At 44.1% G+C, this 20336-nt stretch overlaps 3 protein-coding genes across 7 annotated transcripts in view; 2 read left to right on the top strand and 1 right to left on the bottom strand.

The window, feature by feature from the left end:
- The window catches only part of rnf111 (ring finger protein 111), a 29778-nt gene extending 23127 nt beyond the window's left edge, over nt 1–6651 (top strand). For 2 of the 5 annotated variants that reach the window (XM_083690932.1, XM_083690931.1), the window contains exons 8-15: nt 998–1364; nt 1510–1635; nt 1998–2115; nt 2915–2995; nt 3185–3280; nt 3644–3730; nt 4256–4362; nt 4969–6651. In XM_083690932.1, the coding sequence (XP_083547058.1) occupies nt 998–1364; nt 1510–1635; nt 1998–2115; nt 2915–2995; nt 3185–3280; nt 3644–3730; nt 4256–4362; nt 4969–5086 (1100 nt within the window). In that variant the 3' untranslated portion in view covers nt 5087–6651. The remainder of the gene's footprint in view (nt 1–997; nt 1365–1509; nt 1636–1997; nt 2116–2914; nt 2996–3184; nt 3281–3643; nt 3731–4255; nt 4363–4968) is intronic. The other 3 variants (XM_083690935.1, XM_083690934.1, XM_083690933.1) reach the window with 2 other exon arrangements.
- Nucleotides 6652–7950: 1299 nt separating this feature from the next.
- ccnb2 (cyclin B2) lies at nt 7951–11012 on the top strand. The gene is made up of 7 exons (XM_083691333.1): nt 7951–8040; nt 8292–8408; nt 8515–8775; nt 9039–9512; nt 9684–9824; nt 9990–10100; nt 10279–11012. The coding sequence occupies exons 1-7, from the start codon at nt 8014–8016 to the stop codon at nt 10408–10410; spliced, it is 1263 nt and encodes a 420-aa protein (XP_083547459.1). The 5' UTR covers nt 7951–8013; the 3' UTR covers nt 10411–11012.
- A 646-nt stretch (nt 11013–11658) lies between these two features.
- myo1ea (myosin IEa) overlaps nt 11659–20336 on the bottom strand; it is a 45270-nt gene continuing 36592 nt past the window's right edge. The window contains exons 21-29 of the mRNA XM_083690866.1: nt 19920–20089; nt 19572–19717; nt 18055–18201; nt 17627–17784; nt 17391–17483; nt 16831–17035; nt 16137–16172; nt 13533–13702; nt 11659–13349 (exon numbers count right to left, since the gene is read on the bottom strand). Of these exons, the coding sequence (XP_083546992.1) occupies nt 13273–13349; nt 13533–13702; nt 16137–16172; nt 16831–17035; nt 17391–17483; nt 17627–17784; nt 18055–18201; nt 19572–19717; nt 19920–20089 (1202 nt within the window). The 3' untranslated portion in view covers nt 11659–13272. The remainder of the gene's footprint in view (nt 13350–13532; nt 13703–16136; nt 16173–16830; nt 17036–17390; nt 17484–17626; nt 17785–18054; nt 18202–19571; nt 19718–19919; nt 20090–20336) is intronic.

The following is a 20336-nucleotide window of genomic DNA, read 5'->3' as shown; positions in this document are numbered from 1 at the left end:
ACCGCTAGGCAGACGGAGTGTGACCTGGAGGAATACACACACACCTCCACCGCCAGGCAGACGAAGCGTGTCCTGGAGTAACACACACACACACACGCCTCCACCGCGAGGCAGACGAAGTGTGCATCCGTGGTTTGATTACGTGTTTTTGTGTGTGTCGTTGTCGTTGGTGGGGGGGGGGGGGGGGGGGGGGGGGGCTTTAAGACTCATTTACGGTTAAAAAATGAAATTCCGCGGTGGTAATTGAGGTGTATTTTCTTGCGGAACCTGGGTACACGTGAGCCTTTCTGTAATGATGCCGCCAATGGTGCCTGAAAGATTATGCAGACAACTGCACTCTGGAAACCCAGTACTAATGGTAATTAAGAGAAACACCTGATGTTTAATGTGCTAAGTGCTGGGGGTACTGTACCAAACAGAGTCTGGTAATTGCTGATTCTCCTCAGAATAGCCGTGTGTGGAATGGGAGCGAGCGTGCCGGAGCTCCCTGGTGGGCCTGTATTTAGAGGGCTAATTGGCGAGCAGGTTTGAGCACCTGCCTACGCTCCGTCATGTCAGTCAGGCAGGCAGGCGGGCAGACGGGCGGGCAGGCGGGCGGGCAGACGGGCGGGCAGGCAGGCAGGCAGCCCCGCTACCTTTCCCACTGCAGCAGTGATGGGCAGAGAACTGGGTCTGTCCGTTCGTCCGTCTGTCTGTCTGTCTGTCTGTCTGTCCGTTCGTCCGTCTGTCTGTATGTCCGTCCGTCTGTCTGTCCGTCTGTATGTATGTCTGTCTGTCTGTCTGTCTGTCTGTCTGTCCGTCCATGGTCTCAGGTGTGGGAGGCTTGCACAGGGAGTAGTCCAGAGCAGGCAGGCAGCCTCATGGTTTAGAGTGAGGAGTCATTACTGTGATCAGGTGTCCTCTTTATGGCTGAGCCACTGCTGGGAAGGAGAAATAATCTCTCTCTCTCTCTCTCTCTCTCTCTCTCTCTCTCTCCCTCTCCCTCTGTGACTCCCAGACGGCCCCCTGGCACGCTCCCTGCACCACCAGACTTCTTCCGCATGCCCCCATTCCCACGGCAACCCCCCGCCCCCGCCCCAGCCCCCTCCGCAGGGTGACTACGTCATCCCCCACCCCGTCCACCCCTTCCACACGCCCCTGCCCTCCCACCCCCCGGGCCACTCCGTTCCCCCGGCCCCCCCTCCCCCCATGCCCGCCCACCACCTCCCAGGCTCCAACGCCCCCCTGCCCCAGCACCTCCCCGCGGACCACCAGGCCCTGCAACACAACATGCACTCCATGGGGCCTTCGGTGCAGAGGCTGCACCAGCATGAGATGCTGCAGAGGATGGAGGTCCAGAGGCGCAGGATGATGCAGCACCCCACGTGAGTCTGGACCCCCTAACCCCCCCCCCCCCAGCGGCTGTCGTCGTAGTGCGACATCAGCAACAGCGCTACCTATTGAGGTTCAGTGTGGTGGTGTTTATTCCGATGTTTCTGACTCCCCGCCTTGTCTCCTCGGCTCCTCCAGACGAGCACACGAGCGTCCTCCTCCGCACCCCCACAGAATGCACCCGAACTACGGCCACGGGCACCACATCCACGTCCCCCAGACCATGTCGTCCCACCCACGCCAGCCCGAGCAGAGGACTGCATGGTCAGTATCACTAACAACCGAGGGGGAGGCCCATCCCCCCGGCCCGGTTACAATAGGTCATGTACTGTATGGTTTCGTGATTTTGTTTTCATGATTTTGTGATTGTCGGTAAGATAAAACTAAATGGCATATACATTTACATTTACATTTATGGCATTTAGCAGACGCCTTTATCCAAAGCGACTTACAACAAATCATCTGTCCAACAGTCATCATAAGACAAAGTAATCAATGCTCACACCTATATATTATTATTATTACTATTATTATTATTATTATTATTATTGTTATTATAGATGGGAAAACATTGGGAAGTGTTTCTTGGGCTGAGTGTTGTGTTGGTGCCCTTGTGTCTTGTGCAGGGAGCTGGGCATCGAGACCGGGGTGACGGTGGCACCCTATCCTTCAGGACACCTGCACCCTCACCTGCCCCACTACCACCCTCCTCCCAGACTGCACCACTTCCCCATCCCCTTCATGGTAAGAGCAGAGCGGAGCAGAGAAGAGCAGAACAGAGAAGAGAAGAGCAGAGAAGAGCAGAACAGAGCAGAGAAGAGCAGAACAGAGAAGAACAGAGCAGAGAAGAACAGAGAAGAGCAGAGCAGAGAAGAGCAGAGAAGAGAAGAGCAGAGAAGAGCAGAGAAGAGCAGAACAGAGAAGAGCAGAACAGAGAAGAACAGAACAGAGCAGAGAAGAACAGAACAGAGCAGAACAGAGAAGAGCAGAGAAGAGCAGAGCAGAGAAGAACAGAGCAGAGCAGAACAGAGAAGAGCAGAGCAGAATAGAGCAGAGAAGAGCAGAGCAGAGCAAAGCACGGCCGGAAACACGCTCTCACCTCTGCTCTTATGAAGCATGTGCATACATTAGCATAAATGAGAAAGAAATGCTTTTATTTGAAGTGTTGGGAGTCGACTAATGACGGTAGCCCCTCTATTTTTAACATCTGTTATTTCAGGGATGGTTTGGTGGGCCACATGAATAATGCATTAGCAATTAATGGTGGCCCATCAGGCATTTCAAGTGCATATTCAACACATCCAGTGGCCTGGAGTCAATGGAGCCCCCTTTGAAACTATGTCATATATCGTCACGTTCATATGAAAATGTGAAATCGGGACACTTTGCGGGGGGGGGGGGGGGTCCATCAAAATGCAGTTTGAAGCAACTTCAGCCTGAATTGACAACAGGTCAAGCGGTTTGTCCTGGATGACGGTTGGTGTGAATGTGTGTTTAGTGGATTTTACGGCTGGCCTCCTCTCTCTCTCTCTCTCTCTCTTAGCACACTGGCATGTCTGAAGTGACCTACCCGCACATTCGCTACATCTCATCCAGAATGACTGGATTCGGACGAACTTATGAGGTAACGCTTTAATGAGTGATGTGTCATTAGGGCTCAGTGAAGGCTGTCACTAGGACTCTGTGTGTGTGTGTGTGTGTGTGTGTAGGTGTGTAGGTGTGTAGGTGTGTGTGTAGGTGTGTGTGTAGGTGTCAGGTAGCTCACTGTCTCACGGCGGGGGGGGTGTGTGTGTTGTCCCTGTCCCTGTCTCAGGATCTGCTGCATCTGGAGGAGAGATTGGGGACTGTGAACCGAGGGGCCTCTCAGGGAACCATAGAGAGGTGCACTTACCCACACAAGTACAAAAAGGTGAGAGTGTGCGCGCATGTGTGTCTGTGCGCGCGTGTGTGAATGTGCGTGTGTGTGTGTGAGAGAGAGAAAGGGTGGGTGAGAGAGAGAGTGTTATATTATTGAGTATGTATGAACATGTGCTACTTCATGCAGTTTGTTGGGATATATGTATACATGTCTGCACATGAATATTCTGGGACAGAATGCACAGTGGTCTTTTGTGCTCTTTCAATGTATTGCTATCGTTAAGCCAAATACTGTAGAAAAAGTGTCCCTTTCACCCAAAGTTGCAGCCTTAGAGACCATTGTAGGGAAAGATTCCATATAGTTTTCTAAAAATGTATTTAAATAAGTTATCTAACACCCTGCCGCCCAATACAGAAGGTGTTGGAGAGAGACATTGACGAACAGTTAACCCCTGAAGCATGGGCAACTATTGGGAAAAATATGCACGCAACCTCAGACTCGGTGAGAACTAAATGAAACGAATCAATTTGGAAACATTTCTCGGCTCACTTGTGGCTGTTAGTTGCTAGTGTTTGGGGGGCAAGGGGATTTCGGCAGTAGCAAACAGGGGAATCATATGATTTATCTTTCATGAAGCAATATTACGGTATTACGTTTTATCCTTAGGGATGATTTACTGACTCAGTGAAAAGAAAACCTGTTCTGTAGCCAGGACAAAATGACCATTCTCTCTGTCCTTGTAGGGATGTGTGTGTGTTCATGTTAGGAGAATTGTATTGTATACAGTGAGCTCTCTCTGTCATACTGGATAGTCTTTAACCTGATGTGTACCTGTAATGTAAAACACCCTGTGTAAACTGAGTACATTTAGAAGGGTTTGAGGTAAAACATCATCAAATGGTCCCTGACATACCCCATATATAATACCCCTTTATACTGTAAGTAAGACTTGTGTCTGCTGAGGGAGATTTGATGTTTGATGCTTTGTGTGTCTAAAATGGTGTTTTCCAATGTTTTCTTGAACAGAGAAAGCTGCTTGGTAAGCAAGATGAAGATGATGGGGCGGATGAAGAAGACACAGAGGAGAAATGCACCATCTGTCTGTCAATACTGGAGGAAGGGGAGGACGTCAGGTAAACCGCGCGTGTGTGTGTGTGCGCGTGTGTGTGTGTGTGCGTGTGCGTGCGCGCGTGTGTGTGTGTGTGTGTGTGTGTGTGTGAATGCAGGCATGTTTGTTTGCGCTGTATATGTGTGAGGCATGATTGCTCCTTTCCCACATTTTCTGTTGATACACTCTGGAGATTTTCTCAAAACCCAAAAGTATAGTAATCAGCAGAAAAACCAATCCTCTGAGTGCCTCAAAATGACTGGCCTCAAGAGGACGATTCTGGAACTCAACATATGTGCCCATGTCATCGACTGGCTTTCAGATTTTACGCCCTCTGTTGGTGGAATGTCGAAACTACAGCTTCCATTTGAGAAGAAGGTGTCATGGAGGTTTCGTTTTGATTGTGTCAACTGTTTATTATCTGTCATCTTTCATGATCTCTTTGATTTTATTCTAAAATATCGGTGGTAGTTTTGTACTGTTTGAGAATCTAGGTCACAATTTACATGTAGCAACAAACCAAACGGGACTATTTTTATCCGATTCAGTGGCCTTTTTTCCTGTGCAAAGATGGAATTCGAAACCCGTCTCACAATGTCTTCTCTTCTCTCTCCGTCCGTCTCGCCCATAGACGCCTACCTTGTATGCACCTCTTCCATCAACTGTGTGTGGACCAGTGGCTCCTCACCAATAAGAAGTGCCCCATCTGCAGAGTGGACATCGAGGCGCAGCTGTCTGCCGAGAGTTGATGCTGTTTTTCTAACAACCCTTTTGTTGGAATTATCTTTATTTGTTGTTTATTGTTTCGATTTTTTTCTTCAGTACTGCAGTCAACCAAAGATGGCATGAATTACCTGCGCAGATCCAATATGAAAAAAAAAAAAAAAAAAAAAAAAAACATCAGACAAAAAAAGCATTGAGCCTAGAGTGCCAGCTATCACATAGTACAATACTGCTAGAATTGACATCTCCATTAAGGAATTAAAATTTTATTGTATTTATAAAGCTTTTATGTAGCTTTTGATTGTTTCCTCAAGTGTCATTGTTTGGTTTTTTTTTGGATTTTTTTTTTTTTTTTTTTTTTTGGATTTCTTTTTTTGCATGGTTCCTCGCAATGCATTTCTTTGCACATATAATGTGGGCTTCTCATGGCCTAACAACTTGCAGGTGAGGATAGCTGCTCTAGTAAGAAAGCATTTCTATATACCTAATGCCTTGCTTTACTGGAATAGAATGTCAACCTCCATTTTAAAAAAAAAACAACATTGCAGGATTCATCTTACCGATCATTGTATTGATTAGTTTATGTTTAGACAATGTGGTTTGCTAGTGAAAGACGTTTTTTTTAGTAAATCAAGACATTCCTTAATTAGGAAAATATCAGTTTAACAGATCAGCTGCTGTATTAGTGTTCACCCAGTATTTCTAGAGTGCAAATAAACTCAAAGTTCACCTCACTGCCCAGAAAAATGCACATGCTTGTTTGCCATTCTACACATCTCCCCTGCACCTTGATTTGACTAAACACCATTCACACTTCATCTAATGTATTTTAGAGAAAAAGAAAATGAATGTCACATCTCTGTCTCTTGACTGTTCTTTTTCAAGTGAATGATTGTTGAGGTCTGCTGAGGATCCAGTGTCTGTGTGTTGTGTTTGGATTTCCCCCTCAGATGGGCCCAAGATGGTAAACTGGGTCTTATTAGGGGAGCTCAGGCCCACAGATGCAACCAGTTTCACATGAGCCTGCAACCTGGGAAAATCTGTTTGATTGGAAGCTGAGAATGGCATTGGTTTATCCTGGCATTTCATTTAGCCCTGATTCTTTGTTAAGAGGGAAATACACAGCTCAGCTCAGAATAACAAAACATAGCTATTCTTACAAACCCCCCCCCCTCCTCTCTCTCTCTCTCTCTTTCTTTCTTTCTCTAGCTCTCTCTCTCTCTATTTCTCTCTCTCTATTTCTCTCTCTCTCTCTCTGTAGCTTTCAGCAGCAGTTTCTGTTCTCTGCCATGGACAATATAACACTACTATTATTCTCACCTAGCTAACTTGCATATACTTGCACTGGAGAGAAAAAGACAGGAGTGCTGTGAAAATGACAGTACGCTGAGGCCATGTATTTCCACTCTAATTGCTGAATTTTGAAAAAAAAAAACGAAAAAAAAAACTGTAATAATTTTGAATGGAGTGTTGGAATGCAGTACTTATGGCAGGTATCCATGCATTCATAGACTTATTGGCACCAGGATGATATTCCATGGGATTTATATTAGTTTTAAAATAATGATATTAATAAAGTTAGATAACTCTTTCCTGTGTCCTTTTCATTGTGTCTTCTTGGGAGTTGTTTGATTGTATCATTCACCTATAAATGGATTCATATTTGACCACTGCATTTTCAGATGGTGACACTTGATGTGGCTCTAACAATGAAGACAATGCCATTAACAGCTTCAGCTACACTCACCGAACACTTTATTAGGAACACTATACTAATACTGGGTAGGGCCTCCCTTTGCTCTCAAAACAGCCTCAATTCTCTGTGGCATTGATTCCACAAGATGTTGGAAACATTCCTTTGAGATTCTAGTCCATGATGACATGATTGCATCACGCAATTCCTGCAGATTTTTCAGGTGCACTTTCAAGCTGTGAATCTCCTGTTCTACCACATCCCAAAGGTGTTCTATTGGATTCAGATCCGGTGACTGGGAAGGCCACTGAAGAACACTGAACTCATTGTCATGTTCATGAAGCCAATTTGAGACTTTTGTTTTGTGACATGGTGCATTATCATGCTGGAAGTAGTCATTACAAGATGGGTAAATTGTGGCCATGAAGGGATGCACATGGTCAGCAACAATATTCAAATAGTCTGCGGCATTCAAGCAATGATTGATTGGTATTAACGGGTCCAAAGTGTGCCAAGAAAACATTCCCCACACCGTTACACCACCTCCACCATGAGAAGGTGTACAGGTGTTCCTAATAAAGTGTTCGGTGAGTGTATATGCTATCATAAAACAATAAGACAACAATTTGTGTCATGCTTGTCATATCTGTCCACAGCATGAACAATCTGTATAACAAACCGAAAAACACTGCACTACACTGGAAATATGGGGCAAATTGTATGCATCCTCTTACATTAATCATGGAAGGAGAGTGCAGTATAGACCTACACACAGTCACTGGTCTAAGAATGACGTTATATTACATGATGGAAGCTAAGTTCACTCAAAGGGGTCGTGGAAAGAGGATAGGGGCGGAAATGGAACCAGGGACATTATGGGCGGGCCCATGTCATGAGTAACACACGATGTTTTACAATCATCATGTTATTATCAACATATGTTGATTATTTATTTATTTATTTATTTTACAGATAATTCTGATGTAGCTAATGGTTTATTTTATCATCCATGACGAAACGCCGATTGTATATATTTTTGATAAGGCTTAAGCGGCGACTGGGGAACCAATGAATGACGCGCATTCTATGAAGCGGTATCCAATGAGAGTCAACAGAGCGGTATTTGAATGGTTGTGCGATTGATTGTTTTTCATCATCATCTACTTTAGCTGTGTGCTTTGGCCCTGGTAAAATTTCATTTTTGTCTAAGAAGTTATTGCTGCCTGCTACTTCTCGAACCGTTGATATCGAAGCTTAAGTATGTCTTCTTTTGAAGTTCGTGCGGCGGTGAGTAGCTCTTTAAATTCTTGCGTTATTGTTTTTTTGTGTAACTCCGCTAGCTATGTTGGCTAGTATTAGCGATCTGAACCCTGGCCTCTGTTTACGCGATGTTGTAGTAAGCCAGCTTAGCTCGGTAGCAGCCGATGAATGCGGTGAGATGGCAAACATTGGCACGAATCTGAAAGACTGAGACCAGTTGTTATTGTGTATACGAATTATGTTGGGTTTGGTCAAACCTAATTGTGTTCTCCCTACAGCCGAGGAACGCTGAAAACCCAGCAGCAATGGGCAAAGCAGGCTACCTTGTTGGCAAAAGGAGGGCTGTGCTTGGAGAGCTTTCCAACTTTTCCAGCAAAGCGATTCAACAATCCAAGGTACGTCTACCGTTGCATTGTTTACTCCATTGTGGTCTCCACTACTCTGCAAGGGGGTCACTCATACAATGTATCTTGGTCTGTACTGACTACTGTTCCCACCAAGGCATCAACCAAAACAGCTCCCAACCCAGAGGCCCAGCCACCAGCCTTTCAGCCCAGACGTGAACCAGCCTTTGTAGTTCCCCGGGCTCCCCTACACCCTGTGCCTGAAGAATTGGATGTTTCCATGAAGGAGGAGGAATTGTGCCAGGCGTTTTCAGATGCACTCCTGGCTGTAGAGGACATCGATGAGGGGGATTCTGACATGCCACAGCTGTGCTCTGAATATGTGAAGGATATCTATTGCTATCTGCGGTGCCTTGAGGTAATTTGGACACTAGGCTCCAGTGTCACTGCCTCATTAACCATTGCCATCAGTGACTGTGGCAAATAACCTCGTTTAAATTCCTTCCGGCATTGTGACTGGCCCCTGGTCTGGGCAATCTAATGATTGATGGATAGATGATTCACTTACTTAAACCAATGTATTTGTTGTAAGTTGCTTTGGATAAAAGTGTCTGCTAAATGCCTAATGTAAATGTTTTGGACTGTTTCACTGAAGTTAAAATATCTATCCTTCCTCAACAGGTCCAGCAGTCCGTCCGGCCCCAGTACATGCAAGGGTACGGGATCAATGAACGCATGCGCGCCCTCCTCATTGATTGGCTGATTCAGGTGCATTCCAGGTTCCAGCTGCTGCAGGAGACTCTGTATCTGACTGTGGCCATCCTGGATCGCTTTCTTCAGGCAAGCCTCATCCAGACAGTCAACTCCAATTGGCCCGTGTTGAAGACTTGTTTTGACACAGTTTCTCCTCCTGTACAGGTGCAAGAAATTTCCCGGAAGAAGTTACAGCTGGTCGGCGTGACTGCCATGTGGCTGGCCTCCAAATATGAGGAGATGTATGCCCCTGAAGTTGGCGACTTCTCTTACATCACTGACAATGCCTTCTCCAAGGCCCAGATACGGGAAATGGAAATGATTATGCTGAGGGCTCTCAACTTCCAGCTTGGACGCCCTCTACCCCTACACTTCCTTAGGAGAGCCTCAAAGGCTGGTAATGTAAGTGTCTAACCTTGCGTGGTGCATACAGTTCATATCAGTCCCAATCAGTAAGTTGGTGTAACCAGAGGGTGTGCAGGACTGTCTGTATGCGGTTCCTCAGTAGAATTGTGAAGGGGTTAATGCACAATTTTAGCTGTTTCTAGTAAGTAATGATTTTTCTTTCTCAAGGCTGATGCTGAGAAGCACACTTTGGCCAAGTACCTCATGGAGCTGACCCTCCTTGACTATGACATGGTGCACTACCAGCCCTCTGAGATTGCAGCTGCTGCCTTGTCCCTCTCCCAGCTGTTGCTTGATGGGCTCACATGGGTACGCTGTCTCCCACAGACTATGGGCATTATGGTACAGGGATGGATAGATATATCTATACACACCCACTCTATGGGTTATGGCACACCTGTTGAAACTCTCTGTAGAGCTAGGTGCCATCCTTGTTATTCCAGACCACTAATGTGAGGTTTCTCTATCCTCCAGTCTCCAACACAGCAGCATTACTCCACCTATGATGAAGGCCACATCAAGCCGATCATGCAGCACATGGCCAAGAACGTGATGATTGTCAATGAGGGAAAGACTAAGCTCCAGGTAACTTCTAGAATATATACAGACTGTCTGGCTTCTCTGTCGGCAGAATGAAGGCTAAGGTGAGATTAATGGTCACCTAAATCAAGGAACCAAGCCTAAGAATTTTACTCCCTGCACTTGTGAGATGTAACTTGAAACTTAAATGTAAGGACAAGGCCAACTGTCTTTTGTGTTCCAGGCGGTCAAGACCAAGTATTCAAGCAGCAGGCTGATGTCGATCAGCCTCATCCCTCAGCTGAAGTCTGTGGTGGTGAAGAACATGGCCGCACCTCTACTTAACACTACCGCGCCTGTCCTCGACCGTCCCTGAGGTCCGACGTTATGTTGTGATCAGAATCTTAACTTGCACTTTATTTTAGTCTTTTTTTTTTTTTAATTGACCAACAACCTGGATGGCCTATTGGCTTGCTGCTTTGAAATCCATGTAAATATTTCACTTGTAATGTTTGTACAAATAAACATGAGTTTTGAACCCTTTTAAAATGGTGGTTACACCTTCATTCTTGGCGATGCACTATGGAAGTTTAGTTCATTGTTTACCTCAAATCTTTGCTTGTATCAATCAGTATGTTTTGTGGAGGTGTCCCCTTATTTGCTGTTTTAGACTGTTGCAACTTATGGCTTATGTTTCATGTTTATTTATAACATGACTAGTCTCGTGACTAGCTTTATTGTTCAGATTTTGGGGAAAATTGTGATCATGTTGCAAACAAATATTTTTGTAATAAAACTGATCCTATTTTTTTTCATTGTCATGCTTTGTCCTATCTAGATTGTTCAATGACTATTTTAGGAAATGTCTTGTTGCATACAAACATGAAACAAACCACATCCTGTCATGGCTAAGCTTTATTTATCCTATAACATGCCTGTGTATACGCCTATATATATTTAAGCAAAAGGAAGAACATGGCTTCAAACAATTACAATTGTTGTATTGATCAAATACAATGTGTTCCATAACTACATTTTGTAAACTTTTATGGCAGTTGTGTACAGTCATGTTGAATACATACAATAAAGAACCACATCCTTGTTTTTTTGTCTGTTTTATTAATCCTAATGAATCAAAGGGTAAAGCACCACAACTGTAGTCCAAGTACCAGGTCAAATTCAACAAACCTAACACAAGTATAATGCATTCATACACATGGAGCTGATATAGTTCAGATTATTGTGCAGTATAATGTATAAAGCAATTGGGTAGAACCTAATTGTATATGGGCCAGCCATATTCATTCATAAAGGCACTTTACATTCCATCCAGTACCCTATTATGCTCACTGTCAGCTGAGTGAAGCACAGTATTGAATGACCATCCAAGTTTATTGATATGATCAGCTTGTTTTTTGACCTTCACACTGCACTGAATGTGAACTCATCAGACAACATGGCTGGGTAGTGTAGCTGTTCTGTTATTATGAGGAAACATGGACATCATCTCTGATTTGGAGGGAGGGGGTGATGAGGCATGCTTATGAGCATGGAAAATCACTATAACAAATATTTGGATCATCATGAAAAGCAATGCAACGCACAGTGAAGTAAATACAAATACAACAGTCCATGCTTTATTAAAAGACTTTCATCTGCCATTTTTGATATTGCACAAGGATGTCTTTCCAACCATTCAGGACCGAACAATCTGTGATGACGCTGCAGTTCATTTAGTCTGTGAAAGAAGACCCAGCTGGTTTAAACATAAAAGGGATTATTTCATACAAAACTGGTAAATGGAAAATGCAAAGGAATGTGTGAGTAATGCAAAAGCTGTGCAAAACGTTTAGTGGAAACCGGAGAAAAAACAAATGAAAAAGTGAAATCCTTCTTAGTGCCATGAAAAACATGTGAAGTCAATAGAGCTTTCTTCTCTCCTTTAACCTGAAAGAACTCAGCGCTTGAGTAACAGTAACTCCATTCCCCATATTCTTAAGATACTGTCCACTTAAAAATCTGCATGAAGTGGAATGAAAACACCCAAAATATCAAAAGCAGAGAAAATTTGAATAAAAAAAGATCCTGCAGAGAAAAAATACACTACACAATTAATTTAAAAAACTTAACAGTATAGACATATTCCTAAATATCAAGAGATGTATATACACAGATCTAAAATGCCTGTATTATAATTCTATGTAAACAAATGATTTGCTTCAGTAACTAGGCCCATCACTAGTTTGGCAATCTATCCCTCATTAAAGTCCATGGATTACTGGCTGTAGCAGGAATGACCAGTCAGTCTGTATGTTCAAGGTAGTACCTGTACTGATAAAGTGCTTAGAAACCACAGACAACACACTCAGAGTACAGTACACGGAGTGGCCCTTGTGTTCTGGGGATGCTTTTCTGAAATAATAATGTGTTTTGGGGGGGGCGGGGCGTCCAGTGAAGACGTTATGCATTTCCTGTCCCATGAGTTATTGCTTTTGAACTGACTATTAAACATTGGCATTATTTTTTAATACTTGATTATAAAACATATAATTGTTTTTCTTATTCAATGCATTGGCTATGCGTAGAAAATAAGAGTGCAATGAACTACTAAATGTCCATTTCATGTGAATGTGTTTTGTTGTGTCAAAATAAATGTATAGTCAATACTATCTGTAAATTCATTTTAGCAGCACAAATCTCCACTGAACAACATTACAGGCCATGACAAACTTGATCTAAATCTAAAACAGCGAGACAGTGACTTCTTGGCAACCACCCTTAATTTCACCCTTTCATTTCCAAAACATGAAATTAAGAAAGATTCAATTACAACCTGGTCCCACAGATCATGGATACTTAGTTTCTATGCATCCAAAAGCTCACCTTAAAACCTTAGCAAGGTGAAAGAGACAGGAATGGGGGGGGAAGAATGTAGAAAGCTATATATAAATACAATAAATAGTTTTGTTCAGTGCTCACAGGGACTGTGTAGCCATTAACCCTGGAGTAAAACAGTCTTATCCTCAGATCGCCCGTAGAAATGCAACTCCATCACAAGCCTGATGCTCCTCTTAACCTTCCACAATAACATGAAGGTACATCCTGCGGCAGGCTATCATGCTGGAGTGGGGGAAATGTCTGTTTCTCCCCCCGTCTCTCACCATCTCTCCATCGAGTAGCTCTCTCCCCTCAGGGGTCAGTGGAGGTGTGTGTATGACAGGAGTTCGTCAGGCAGGTCTTAGATCTTGCTGACGTAGTTGTTGGGGAAGAGGCCCTGCTTTCCCCGTAGTCTCCCCGTCCACCATCCAGAGGCATCTGGCCAAACAGGGAAGAAGAAGAAGACATACTTGTAGCTTAGTGTGGAGAAGAATATCACCATATATTTTCAACATGTAAAACAGAAAATGTTTGACATTTGTGTGTGATGAGTGCAGGAAAAACATGCATTCATTTTTCGCAGTGTGAGGGTGTAATCTCGGCGTGCTGTGTCTGGCTCACCTTCTTTGATGATGTCTATGACATCATCCGCGTTGAAGCTCAGCTCGTCTGTGTCCTGGGCGTCGTAGGCGTACAGTGCTTTGCACTGGGGCACCTGGGGCTTGGGTTTGGGGGCAGGTTTGGGTCGGCCCCCTCCTGGAGCAGGCCTGCTGACCGTCTGTCTGTGAGCGCTGGGGATCAGAGAGAGAGAGAGAGACAGAGAGAGAGAGAGAGAGAGAGAGAGAGAGAGACAACAGGACCGTCAGCTATCACAGAGGGAGATTCTTATCTGTTCTTAGTTTGGTGCTATTCTACTGGGCTGCTACTACAATCTGTTAGCCATGAGGAAAGCTTCTGGTGATTGTGTGGCTTCAGCAAAGGTTGTGAAGTTAGACTTAAGCTGTTTCAATATGGGAAATACACATTGTGCGAGTTTGTGTGGTAGTAATGATTGTATTTGTACACTTCATAGTTTCTTTCCAAAACGCTTAACCAAATTAGAAAACAAATTGTTCACAGTTCTACCACAAGGTGGCGAGCCATCCCACTAATTTGTCTTCGAGAACTTCTCATGTTGGTGTATAAGATCGAGTAGGGTAAATAGATTGCAAAAACATTAACAAACGTATCAATTCATAACTAAATGAAGATGAAACACACACACATGACCCTCCACAAAGTCCAATAAGCAAACATCACACCAAACAAATCACCAACTATACAAAAAAGTCATATCTTGCTTCACCAACATACAGTGCTGCTTGAAAGTATGTGAACCCCTTGTGCAATTATAGATTATTTAAATCAGAAACAGTCTTTTATATCTAACATAACAGGTTTATATTTACCAATTCCATATGTTGGTTTAGAGGAAATCATGCGTGTAGTAGAAAAACTACATTATAAAGAAATTAGTACAGGTGCAAAAATAAGTGAACCCCAAGTTGCATTGGTTAAATCAAGTAGAATCAGGTGGGTAAATAATTGGGTACCAAATGAACCAATCAAAGGAGAGATCTTAGGAAAGAGTTTGGGACTCTGATAAATAGAGATAAGAAAGCTGGTCAGTTTTGACCAGCTTAACTCAACAAGACTTGAGCTCCATAAGTCCACTGTGAGGCAAATCATTTACAAATGGAGAGCATTTAACATGACAGCAACTCGGCCTAGAAGTGGATGCCCTTCCAAAAAATGCCCAAGAAAAATAATAAATCAGGTAAAAACCCAAACATAACATCTAGAGATTTGCAGACCTTCCTTGCTGCATCTTTGGTAACTGTGCATGCTTCAACAATAAGAAGAACACTGAATCGAAATGGCATTCATGGGAGGGTTGCTAGGAAGAAGCTGTCCAAAAAGAACCAAACTGCCTGCCTGGACAAGCCCGAAGGTTTCTGGAAGTCTGTTCTCTGGACAGATGAGTACAAAATGTACCTTTTTGGTCACAATCAAAACCACTATGTTTGGCGAAAACCCAACTCTGCCAACCACCAAAAGAACCTTATTCCAACAGTCAAGCATGATGGTGGGAATGTCAAGATCTGGGGCTGCTTTTCCTTCTATGGACCTGGACGACTCCACATCATTAAGGGAACCATGAATTCTAAGGTATACCAGGAGATTCTTGAACAGAATGTCAAGCCATCAGTCAAAGAGCTAAAGCTGGGCTGAAAATGGGTCTTCCAACAAGACAACGACCCAAAGCATTCAAGCAAATCTACCAAAGAATGGCTCAGGAGAAAAAAAGATTTGTGTTTTAGATTGGCCAGTTCTGATCTAAATCCAATCGTGATGCTCAATTGGCTGAGTTCTGTGAGGAGGAATGGGCAAAAATCCCTCAAAACAGATGTCAGAGACTGATTAGTGGCTATACGAGACGTTTACTCCAAGTTATCGCTGCTAATGGAGGTGCAATAAGCTATTGACTGAAGAGGTTCACATATTTTTGCACACATGAAATCTGAGTTTTTGTTAAATAAACCACTTTTGTTAAATAAACAATGAAAGTATAATATTATTTTGTTTGTGTCCTTTATTTGGAATGTCTTTATTACGAATTGGGTTTTAGATAAAGATTTTAATTTAATTTTAGAAGTTAATTTTAAGATTTTATACAAAAATAATGACCATCCCTGTAGGGTTCACAAACTTTCAAGTAGCACTGTATGTTATGCAAGTATAACCCGTTGAGGTCATCTGTGTCACCTGACAACAGACCAGTGTTGTGTGAAAAACGTTAAGAGCCCAGTAATAACAAATATGCGCTTATATGATCAAATATTCCCTATTGCAAGGCACATGTCAATCATATGGTAGCTTTTATATGACCAAGTAAGGTTCAAGAGCAAAAAGATGCCTCATCTACACAACAGAATAATTGACTGCATGTTACTGGGCTCTGACTTTTTTCTGCTCCTCATAGAGAGATGGTTGTCTCCTCCAATCAGAGGAGAGCTTTAGCCTTCTTCTGATCCACAGCTGTTAGAGAGAGAAGTCTACAAGCGGGAAAGAGAGCAGCTAGCTACTAGAGAGCCAGGGAGAGATATGGAACACATCATGCCACTGTACTGTGCCTTGGCTAGGCCTGAACCATCACCCAACACACCGCAAACACTCAAGACTCACATTCCTCCATTTGAAGCTGCCCGTCCGACTCCGTTACTATAAAGGAATACAATCAGCCAAGTTACAGCAGGACAGAGTGTGTGCGTGCGTGTGTGTGTGTGTGTGTGTGTGTGTGTGTGTGTGTGTGTGTGTGTGTGTGTGTGTGTGCGTGCGTGCGTGCGCGTGTGTGTGACCTTGTTCTGGGATGGCACTGCACCATACACCGACACAAACCACAAACACATCCTCATACACACCATCCACAGACACCACCTGATTCTGATAAACACATACACCACCTTTTTATGCTACAGTCATACTCCCAATAGAGCAATGAGTCACTGTGTTGCTTGTAGATACATTAAATTATATAGAATTAATCGATGATTTCTTTATTTATGTGCATTGATGCTATGTAGTGACGTATTCCACATTGTGCTTTGTGATGGATAATATACCAAATGTTTACCTCAGTATCTCTATCTATGTTTATATGTCAAATAACCAGGTCTATGGTCCTCTGTGGCTCAGTTGGTAGAGCATGGCGCTAACAAGTTTGTGATTTCGATTCCCACTGGGACCATATATACTGAAATGTATGCACTAACTGCAATGGAAGTCGCTTTGGATAAAAGCGTCAGCTAAATGGCAAATATATTATATAATAAACCATGATCAGTGTTGTCGGTGTGTGGTGGGTTGAGCCGGGCCTCACCCTGCTGCCCCCTGGTCAGGGACCTTCAGACAGTCCAGGTTGGGCGGGAGCTTGCTACTTCGCTCCTTCAGCGGGTTGACGTTGTTGGGCAGGAAGGGGCGGCCTGTGCTGCCCGATGACGGAGGCCTGTGATGGGCGTGTTGGGAGGAGTTCCTCTGATTGGCCATGTGGTTGGTGTTCTTCAGTCCACCGTTCTGATGGGCAACTGTGAAAGCGGGTGAGATTGATGTCATCAAGTTGATACAGTTTGAAAATCAATTGAATCGCTATCTACAGTGATTCTTCTTGGTAGTGTATCAGAATCAGAATCAGAATCAGAATCGTTTTATTTGGCCAAGTATATTTGCATATACAGGAAATTCACTTGTTGACGTTGCTGCATGGGACATAAAAAACAATCGGAAAAAAACAAACAATATATAAGCAAATATTATCAAAAAAACTTACAAAATAGCAAAATATTAACAAAATAGCAATAAGAACTTTACAAAATAGAACAATAAAACAATACATTTTGTAGGCTTATACCAACAACCATGTTGTCTTCATGTGAGTTGTACCTGGGGGTCCGGGTGCAGCCCTGGAGGGGGTGTTCTGGTGGGTTCTGCTGGGCTGGCTGGACCGGCTCTGGGTGAAGCCTTTCTTGGTGGGACCTGCAGATGGGATTCCCCGTCAGTAAACAGTAGGCTAAGGGTCTCTACAGAGAGAGAGTATTGGGGTGGCATATGTGTATTGGGGTGGCCTTCACACATAACATCCAGACGTGGAAGGTATATGTTCAATGTGTCATACTCACGTGTGTTCTTGGGCAGGCCGGGGCCGATGCTGACCTGCAGCGACTTGGAGGATGGCTTCAGCACCGCCACGTCTCCCTGGCCCTGGACAAACTGCACCTGCCTGGAGCCACCCGCACTCAGGAACCCCCAGCTCTCCTTCTTCAGTTTCAGCTCCAGTCTGAAGGGGAGAACAAGAGATATGCCTTACCACCCCACCAACAAAAAAACATCTGCTAAGGGAAATATGACTTGACCGCTGGAAATGGACATAAAAATGTGTGCAGCAGTCACGTCCGTTTTCTTGTACATCAGTTAAATCTGTATTCTTGACCAAAAGTTGTCCATCACTGTGTACCCGTTCCAGAACACACCGGGGTATTGCTGATCATGTTCATCTTGTACTGTGTCTTCTCTACTCATGCATAAAGACAGGTTTGTGTTTACATACGTGGTGGCAAACTTGAGGGGCAGTTTCCTCTGGGTCTTCTCCTCGAACCTGCGGGCGAGCAGGCTGATTAACTCGGTCTTAAAGGTGCACTCCAGCAGGCTGTCGTACTCCTGCTCATGGAGGATCAGGAGGTCATCCTGCATGGTGCTGCAGAGACAGGGACGGACGGGGTCAATGGAGGAACACATCTGTGAAATGTACTAGAGATCTGGTTAAATGTACTTCTAAATCAATTTGATGTGAAGTTCGTACTGATATCAGAGAAGAGGGTTGGGCAGTCAATTCTATCATCATCAGAGCTCTGAAGGACTAGTGCTTCATTGTAATGTATATGGGCCAATGAATGGTTTCCAAGTAAATATGTAATCAGTTTCTTTTGTTGACAGCGGTAAAGAGACAGATACTATGACAGTTTCAGCCCACAGGTCAGGCAAATGACACCGCCAGACCTCCATGAGGCTCCACCCAGCGTTTAAATTTGCATACGAGCAGAGTGGCACACAAAGCAGCAGGTAACTAAGGAGAGAGTAGAGACTGTGCTGTGAGACACACACAGCGACACACTGTTCCCCCCAATGAACTCTCTGTCGTCTTGAATGAGCTTTTTTACTACGCCTGCTTTCCCTCGCGGCACCACCTGGTTCATATTACCCACAACCCCCCACTCACATTGTAGAAGGCTTTGTAGAGGTATAGACATGTGGATTTTGAGTCAGTGTCCCCACTGACTACAAAGCCCCCTTCAAAATCATGTGTAACATTCAAACATGTATGCACTATACGACTGACTTTGCAAGGACTGAACACTCCTTCCTTAGCACCGTTTAGACTGTAAACATGACACATGCTTTTGTCCAGGGTTTGAGATGTGGATGAAATGAATTTTCAGATAGCCTTTACACACAAAGGAGCAGACATATACAAGAGGAGGTTTCAATCTATTCCATATGTTGGTAATACCCCATGTGTGACATTAAAAGGAACATGGGGACTTGTGTGATTGAAAATCCAGACCATCGCCTTTGAAGTAGCTTCTTGCGTTTCTGCAGATGGCTGTAGTTTAACATGGTGGGTTTTGCCTGGTCTGTCTCTGTAGGGTGTGAAGGGGGTTGTTGGCTGATTCCATAAGTCTCTGTCAAGTGTTTCTGTGGAAAGCTAGTGTGTGGAGTGTTTCTTTACTTTTATGTTCAGTTAAAAGTGGAATTCTGATGAGTGGTTTCAATGTTTACAATGTTTTGAAGGAGCTTTGTTTGTCTACTAAACCAGGGAGTCACACTGTGTACACGGTGCAGCTGTGTCTGTTCTGACTGTTGGTGAAAACAGTTACACTTTAACTAGCTGACTTTGTGAGGCCTTGAGTCTTCTGGCGCTGTGTGTTCCTAAAGAGAGTAAACACACTCCTGTGTGGAATCATAGCTGACCATGCTAGCCACTGTATTGAGCTGCAGGACCTGGGGCTCTTCCCTGTCCCTAACCTAACAGACCTGGGGTCTGAGCTGAGAGACCTGGGCTCTTACCTGAGAGACACAGCCAAGATCTTCTCCACCTCGATCCGCCTCTTGAGCACCTCCGTCACCTGACCTCGCTCAGGCCCCTGCTTTACCTTCTCTCGCCCAATCAGATACACACACTTGGGCGTCAGGATCAAGTCCCTCTTGATGCCCTGAACACGGCAATGGACAGAGAGAGGAGAGAAATGGTCATTATTTGTTTTACTGTCTCATATTCACATCCATAACAATCACATTCACCGCCGCAGCTGTCAGTATTTCCTCTCAGAAAAACGAAACCCTATCAGACAGAAACCTTGGGGAGATATTTAAAATAAAAAAAATAAAAACACTGATAGAAGCAGGAGCGCTCACCTTGAAGCGCCTGTCGTATTTAGTGACTTTGTCAGCAAAGTCGATCTTCTCCCTCTTGGCCAGAAACTGTCGGAGCTCAGGCCTGTCATCCATGCCCAGGTAGTCTCCTACAAAGTTCCTGTTGAGGCTATGTCTCCTCCGCTCCTTCCTGTTCACCAGCAGGTCAGAGGCTGGTGACCACACAGGGACATGTCAGTCATACAGCCAGACCCAAACACACACACATGAAACACTGAATACCTCTGTGTTATTTGTATGCTGATATCTATATCCATGAAAAATGCAAGGTTTTGAGGTGTAAATGTTTTAATTCTGGATTAGGACTATTTATTTTGAGTGAGGGGAGAATCTCCAGCATGGCAGGATCGTCTACATTCAGTGTAAAACCACATAAAATCATCTATAACCACACATCGG

Source organism: Argentina silus (assembly GCF_951799395.1).
Source record: "Argentina silus genome assembly, chromosome: 19".
In the NCBI taxonomy this organism is placed as follows: domain Eukaryota; kingdom Metazoa; phylum Chordata; class Actinopteri; order Argentiniformes; family Argentinidae; genus Argentina; species Argentina silus.
Note: the sequence above shows the minus strand (reverse complement) of the source record. Positions and strands in the feature narration are given on the sequence as shown.